General features: G+C 32.3%; 2 protein-coding genes across 2 annotated transcripts; both read left to right on the plus strand.

Moving 5' to 3' along the window:
- The first annotated feature begins 2,929 nt into the window (after positions 1-2,929).
- On the plus strand, positions 2,930-4,752 carry LOC119834530 (lysozyme-like). Its single transcript, XM_038358920.1, has 3 exons — positions 2,930-3,125; positions 3,434-3,592; positions 4,337-4,752. The coding sequence occupies exons 1-3, from the start codon at positions 2,996-2,998 to the stop codon at positions 4,465-4,467; spliced, it is 420 nt and encodes a 139-aa protein (XP_038214848.1). The 5' UTR covers positions 2,930-2,995; the 3' UTR covers positions 4,468-4,752.
- Positions 4,753-5,543: 791 nt separating this feature from the next.
- Positions 5,544-7,173, plus strand: LOC119834529 (lysozyme-like). Its single transcript, XM_038358919.1, has 3 exons — positions 5,544-5,774; positions 6,074-6,232; positions 6,679-7,173. Exons 1-3 carry the CDS (start codon positions 5,642-5,644, stop codon positions 6,807-6,809), a joined length of 423 nt encoding a protein of 140 aa, XP_038214847.1. The 5' UTR covers positions 5,544-5,641; the 3' UTR covers positions 6,810-7,173.
- The last annotated feature ends 1,124 nt before the right edge of the window (positions 7,174-8,297 follow it).

An 8,297-nucleotide genomic window follows, 5' to 3' on the forward strand; every position in this document is an offset into this window, starting at 1 on the left:
TTTTCATTTCTAGCTGAGAGTTTTAATGTTTCAATTACATTGTAGTCAACAATGACAATTTTACATGTGAACTTTGGAAAAATTCAACAATATTAATTCTCTAGATTAGCTATGTGAAAATATTTTTTCTATAAAGAAATGTAGACATCAAAATTGCTATCATTCCATAATTTCCCTTCATATAAGACAGTCATGTGGAGGATAAAGCGAACAATAACACCACGAACCTCATTCATACGTAAATTAAATTACGAAACGGTTCTGCGTCGTTTTCCTGCTTGATAGTTCTTTGTGAGGGAGATTATGTGAAGCGAGCACTGGCATGGCAATGAAAAATATTATAATATATAGTCAATACTTCATTTATTTTATAGTAGCATCAGTTTCTATAACATCTCGTAAATTGCCAATAAAATGTGGGTAATATGATATGTGATGGCGTTACTTTAATTGCAACATAATATACGATCAATGCGATTGACCAGTGAGTGGCTATTATTGCTTCTACAGGCTCATTGAAATTGTGGTACCGAATTTTAATTAAATCCAGCAAACGACCTTTTGTGACTTGCATTTTTAACAATTTACAAAACGATTAAATTTTGTTGATTAATGATTTTATATTATGATCGGGAGCAGGTCGTGAGTGCCGGTCGGTACGCTAAGTATCAAAGTAGTAAGTAGTAACTTGGTAGCAAAGTAGTGTACTGAAAACAAGGAGTGGAGAAAACTCTATGAAACATTTTAGCCTTCGGTAACACTTCTTAAATTGCAACCGTTCCTCTTATTCAACGCCGCTCGAATAGGTTTAGTGTAGCATTTATTTAAGACTGATTTCGTTTGCTTCAATAATAAGATATTCCTGTTTATTTGTTTTTCGCAGTAAATACTTTCTCTAGATTACTTCCTTTTATGAAAAGAATGTACTTAAAATAAAAAAGAAAGAGTAAAACATCACATGTGCTTATTGTTCGGTGCTCCATATTTATTGACTTGGGCAACAACTTCGACTTGACTTAATTTTTTCTTATTAAAGTCAGTTTACTTTCCTACTTATATTATTTATAATTAGTTATTAGTAACTCGTTAAATGAAATGTTAACAGGACATATTTTGTGCTGATTTTGGATTATATCACTATATATATATTTTTAATCCATTGCATTATTAAAAAAAAAATGTATACGTACAACCAATCTGATGTTTTGTATAATTTTAATAAAGGGACATTTCTGCTACAATTAATTATATCTTTTGTTATTACAATATAATAGAGTTTTATATCGCATGTGTTATGCAATAAAATATTATCAGTAGTGCTCGATAGCAACGACTTGTTTCGATAAACCTTTGCAAAATGTTTGCATGTTTACGCATATCTTACGTATGAGTTGCTCGGAGTTGCATTTTTATGGAATATATATAGTTTATTGAAATAGGTTTTACTGTTTGTATTATGAATGAAAATCAAAGGACTACGTTTGTTTGTGTAGGTATTGTTGTAAGGTTGTCGTTATGTATGGGAAAGGAATGAGATGCACAACCTTTTTATAATTCTGTATCTAAATTTAATGTTATAAAAATAAACAAACTATTAAGTACGTATATTACGAGTTTATATAAATATCATATTGTCTTAGTCTGAGTTAAAAATATATACTTAGTTCAAAGGTTAGAATATGAAATATTTTACTCCAGTATACTATATAATGTTATAGGTATTTATCAAGACAATTAATTAAGTATCTAGTAATAATCACATTATTGTATTAAAAATAAAATGAACTAATTTGACGCTTACTATAATAAAACAGTACATTTGGTGCTTAGGGAAAACCCGCTGAATCATCTACTAGGTCGTTTGTAATTATAAATTCATGGGTTAGTTAAAAATATTAGGTTCTTGACTAATTTATGAGGGTTCAAGTACTCTATCTATAGTTAGGTTAGTAACAACACAAAATTTTATAACTATTTTATGTATAGAATCTCTGCGAATACATAAATTTGATTAAGTTATATATGATTTACTCGTAAAATATATTTACATGAAATGTGCATGTAAAAAAACAGTACAAGGGCTTACTTTGAATCTATTAAATTGCTATAATATTTTTTTTTATCAAATATGAGAACATAAAGAGGGTACAATTCGTAGCGTAGGTATACTTTAATATAAAGATACTTATAATTTTTATATTAATATCACACTCACTACACTATATATATTTATATATATATATCACTTTGTTTTCTATATAGCTAATCCAAGATCCAGGAAGCTATTCCAAGAATCATCTATTATATAACAGTAATTTTATATTTTATTCAAAAAATGCAATTCTTTCCAAATAGTTTCTTCTCTTTTTATTTAAATCTCTTTCTTTATACTTAATACTATTCTAACAAGATTCAAGTAAATTACCCTTTTACCACATCGTTTTCCACACCCTTGCAATTCAGTGATTAATCATTAATGATAAGGGTAAGGCATATTCCTAACCTTTAAAACGTTTTGTGTTGGGTACGTTAAGTTCTCGAAGCATTGCTGCGTATAATTATTTAATGAGTATCTAATAAAGACCAGCTTGTGCTACTTCTTTTATTGGGAATGTAATAATCATTGTATTCTAATCCTGAGGATATTAACATATTTACTAACATGCATACTGTACCACATATAAAATGTCCGTGTTGTGTATTATGTTGTAAAATTACTACACCGTAGGGGAGTCCCTAATTAAGAAAAAAATATGTTAATTACTATCACACTATCGTAATATTACTCAATTGATAATACTCTAGAAATGTTTACAAACATTGCAGTCAATGTATTACATGAGTTGCTATATGATAACGAGAATTCCCCTTTTACACTGACAACAATAGCTTACAATTGTGACTCAAGTATATAAGCTTCATGCATCGGGCATCTCATTACAATTGATTGAGCGCTCTTGCCGATAACTTCGATAAACAATAAATAATAACAACAATGAAATTGTTCGTGGTCCTGGTTCTGGCTGCAGCGGCGGTGATGGAGACGCAGGCCGTCACCTTCACAAGATGTCAGCTGGTGCAGCAATTAAGGAGTCATGGCTTCCCAGAAAACAAGATGAGAGATTGTGAGTAGCAATTTGTTATAATGAAGACCCGTTTCCTTTTCCTCGCCCGTCCCAGTTCATTCCTTTTTTTCAATAAATTTTACTTATCCTTTTCTCTTTACAAGCGGGCAGCGCCTTCGCAGAGTTCGCAGAGTTCTGTCTCTGCAAATGTTTATGGGAGGTGGTGATCGCTATCCTAAGGCGACCAACCAACTCAGATGCATAAAAAAGAACATTAATGGAACATATAGTTAAAATCGATTTTTCATATAAATCCGATTATGTACCATAGAAAATTGACTATCATAAGTTGCTTATTATGTTTTCAGGGGTTTGCCTCGTTGAGAACGAGAGCGGGCGCAACACCAGCAAAGTGGGTACCGTTAACAAAAACGGCTCTCGCGACTACGGGCTTTTCCAGATAAACGACAAGTACTGGTGCAGCAACACGAGCACCCCCGGCAAGGACTGCAACGTCACTTGTAACCGTTAGTATGCATTTTTGTATGTAGTATGAGCGTGGTGAATTACTCTTACTAGGAATAGCCTACAGCCTTAGGCGAAAATACTGCTATTACCCCTGTTTTACTGATCGCTTTTGATTTAAATGAAAGCATTTAAAGCCTACTATGTTTTACTCAACCGATTCCTTTTCTATTAATTTCCAAAGCAATGCAGGATCGCTCGGTTTTGAGGTGAAGCTGTAAAAGAGGACGCTAATGATACAAACGTTGCTCATAAACGTATGATGATAAAACATACATAACATACATTATCGCTTACCATCAGACCAAAAAAAAAATCATGTCTTTTTTTTTTTTTTTTATGTTACAGTCTGCAATGGAGCTGGTGGGACGCCTGATGGTAAGCGCTACCACCGCCCATGAACATTTGGAGTGGCATAAGGTCCATTGCAGACCTTACGCCTCTACAAATGGATTGCCGACTTTTTGGGAAGGGATTAAGAAAGGATTGGCGATAGGAATAAAGGAAAGGACTGGGAAGGGTAAGGAAAGGGATATGGGCCTCCGGCTCCCCCACTCACCAAACGAAACACAGCAGAATGCTATTTCACGCCGGTCTTCTGTGGGGGTGTGGTACTTCCCCGGTGCGAGCTGGCCCAATTCGTGCCGAAGCGTGCTCGACTACCACATAGAAATCTATAACATTCATAATATTAGTTCGCAGTATTTTAAATGTAGTCGGAATTTAATTCATTCAAATAATTCCAGAATTGTTGACTGACGACATCTCGAAAGCAGCAACATGCGCCAAGAAGGTGTTCAAGCGCCACGGCTTCAACGCGTGGTACGGCTGGAAGAATCACTGCCAAGGAGCTTTGCCTGACATCAGCTCCTGTTAAACTCACCATTATTGTTAAAATCCCCGTATTATACGAATAAAAATTAAGTAATAGTAAGCGATATAATGCTGCGGTGAAGTATAATAAGAAAAGTGCATTTGTGACATTTGCAATTTTCAAGTCGAACAGCGTTAATTCCCTTCTGGTGCACTAGCAATTTGAATTACATTTTAGTACTCTATAAAAGTATTAAATTAAGATATCTTATATTAAAAAATATTGCCGTTTATTTGGAATCCTATTTCATGTCATTTAGTTAATTATGTATTCGATTAAAATAATAAAGACGTAACTAGTAAAACCTAATGATGTTCATCATTATTGTCTAAACATATTGAAATCCCTGGTCGTCGCATATTATGTTACATGAAAAACATAATTAAGTGAAAGCAATGCGATGAAATAATTAATTGATTAAGGAAAACTAACAGTTCAAATTAAATAAGCTTTTTATTAAACATTAGGATAACTGTTTGCTTTTAAGTTATTTCGTTTTTTTTTTGTTATGTTCGTCCCACAAACATTGTATTTTTTGCTAAGAATGTGCGCGATGAAGCAGTCTAGTACTTGTGAAGATATGAATAGAAACTAGGATATATTCTTTTATACATATTTCGCTTCTAAAAAGTGTACATTCCGTGCGTAAGTTATAATTATCACATAATGAAAATGACTTTCTCTAAAGAATTAAGTATTCATTCGAATCGAGTAAAATTTCATCTGATGTTTTATTTAGCGTAAAAGGCTTAAAAATAAAATTTATAAACACAGTCAAATTGGTAACCTCCTTTATTTTTGAATTCGGCTAAAATACATATTTTAAAATTATAACGTATCTTTTATAATTAAAATCGAAATACTCTTCACAATAACCAGTTTTTGTATTTCCTTTACCTCTCTAGAATCTCGCTACTTCCACAAACGTAAACTACATCCACTATGTTATTTATTAAACCGCTGTGTATTATTCCCCTTACGCACTATTAAGCTTTCGTTTTCCTCAGTTTAATTATTTTGTCCCCACACAACATGAATTGACGAAATTTACCTCGTATGGAACGTCACGCGATGTCTCTTACACTTAATCTGTACTATATAAGACAGTCTGGCTGAGAAATATTTTATACATTTTCTGGTTCTTATAATCAATGCATGTATTGGTTCTGCTTTTATAATGAAATTCGTCGTTTCGTTTTTGACGCTGCTTGCGATCGGTAGCTTTGAAACCGAGGCCTATACATTTTCGAGATGTGAATTGGTTAGAAATTTAAGGTGGCACGGCATACCAGAAAACAAAATGAGAGATTGTAAGTAATTTTACGGTTTTTTTTTTACAATTTTAACTGTCCTTTTTTCCTTAATTGTAAGTGGTAAATTATAAAGAAAAGAAAAACAGAATAGAAATGGCATATGTAAAAATAATATTAAGCTAAACTTTTATGATCTATTCAATATTAAAAACAGAAGAAAAAAGCTTTAAAACGTAAAGAAAAATCTGAAAAAGCTTACCTCAAAACTGACTGAGCCCTAGGCGTTAGCTTATATTTCTATTAAAACTGTAAATTTAACATTTTATTAATTCATGAATAAATATTTCAACTTTCAGGGGTATGTTTGGTAGAGAAAGAGAGTAGCCGCAAAACAGACGCAATCGGAATGCAAAATTCAGACGGATCATGGGACCACGGCTTGTTTCAAATCAATGACAGATATTGGTGCAACCGCGGCGGCTGGCCGGGGAAGGACTGCAATGTATCTTGTGACCGTGAGTACATAGATTTTTACTAGAATACTTTATATAACTTTTGTTTAAGACTTAGATTACTGTGATGGCCGATATTTAAAGTGAAAAGTCTATGGTGTTATGACCTTAAGCTGTGATTGTGTTTTAGGCGTTTTTGCTTTATTTTTATTAGAATTTGATTATAACTTTTAAATACACGTTTTTAATTATAACGGCTACGTTGCTGGAGTTAGTCGCAGTAAAATATATTGTAATGATTATAGCCTGCATTTGGAACAAATATGTAATGTGGAAGCCGGAAGGGAGACAAGCAAGCAAGCGAAGTTATCTATGCTATGTTTTAGTATCTGTAAATAGTTGGGAGGCTACAAAGAGGCATAGGCTAATTTTACTGATGTGAAACAGCCCATTCTCACCGGAATCTCTTATGACCACGTGGTCAGAAATTTAGCAAATGCATGTTTCAGAGCTCCGAAGTGCCGATATAACAGAAGCAGTGAGATGTGCTAAGAAGATCTTCGCCCGCCACGGTTTTTCTGCGTGGGTCGCTTGGCGAAATTATTGCCAAGGCGCCCTACCACACATTAGTCATTGTTAAATACATAGTGTTTATATCTAGAACATTCTAGACTACTAGCGAGGATATCGTCTATAATATAAGTCTAATTTCAATAGTTTATTAAGTACGGCCATTGTGATGAATGATTTTGAAAATTAAAGATTTTCTGTCTGGCTGTTTTGTAGGATTTAGGTAGCATTTTAATGCCAACGTTATGAGAATAGTGCCTATTAAAAATTGTGTTTAAATTTCCTAAATTAACTATGTTTTTACTTAAATATATTGCAGTTAAATGATTTATATGTTTTGGATTCGACAAAATATAGTCATACTTTTGAAAGGAGTATAAAATCATAATAATTTCTTAGGAATTTCCTTGTTATTTATTTATTGGTCCCTTTTGTACGAATTGTATATTTCCCTGTTGAACACAGTTTTATACTTTAGACTGAACTTTTATTTCGCAATAACAAACACACCTGGTGTGGATGACCTTTCCATTAAATAAATTATATCTAAAATATTATAATGTATTCGTTAATTTCAACTTAATTAAGTTGTACAATGAACCCAGAGAGGGTTTGTCTGTATGTTTTTTGATTTGATGTTTAATTCAGGCAATTAAGAGCTTCAATCAAATTAAGAAGTTGACATGTATGTATTATGTATAAAGAAATATTTGACAGATGATTTATATACATTACAGAATGAATCGGTAAGCTAAAGACGCGGATTTGATTACCGTCTTAAGATAAAGTATGTAATCTTCTTACCGATTTTAAAATGCTATAAAATGAGAAGACAATTGCATAGATTGCTTATCCTATCCTTCCTACTAATATTATAAATGCGAAAGTTTGTAAGGATGTGTGTTTGTTACTCTTTCACGCACAAACTACTGAATCGATTGCAATGAAATTTGGTACGGAGACAGCTGGACAACTGGAATAACATATAGGCAACTTTTTATCCCGATATTCCTACGGGAACCGGACATTAAACACATAATTTTAATAACATCTATATCAATACGTGACTTCTTTTAAAAGTTAGACGTAAAGCTTAGATAATTCAATAATTCTGATTTTGTTTTTACCAAAAATGCTTCCAACGTTAGGTGTTAATAACGTATTCTTACAATATGATATAAATCAAATTCGTCGAGTATGGAACAATTATTTTTTGTTTAGGTTATTACATGTGTATTTATTCTATTAGGAAATTCTATTGAAGCGAGCTTCATTTCTTAATTGACGTTTTTGACTCATCATTTTACAACTTTTAAATATTATAACAAATGTAGACATTGAGAATATGTTTAGGTATTACGTATTAACTTTAATTTTATACAAGATATTTATTTTCATATCTATTGTAATATACATATGCTATATTTTAAAGAAAAAAGAAGGAACGACTGAAATTACGAGGAACAGCTTGTTAATTATATTAAAATTTATACACGTGTTCTTTGAATACATAAAACATAGCTGCATATTTTTATTTACATACTGCTAACTTTGGACT

This window comes from Zerene cesonia, chromosome 19 (assembly GCF_012273895.1).
Source record: "Zerene cesonia ecotype Mississippi chromosome 19, Zerene_cesonia_1.1, whole genome shotgun sequence".
Taxonomy (NCBI): domain Eukaryota; kingdom Metazoa; phylum Arthropoda; class Insecta; order Lepidoptera; family Pieridae; genus Zerene; species Zerene cesonia.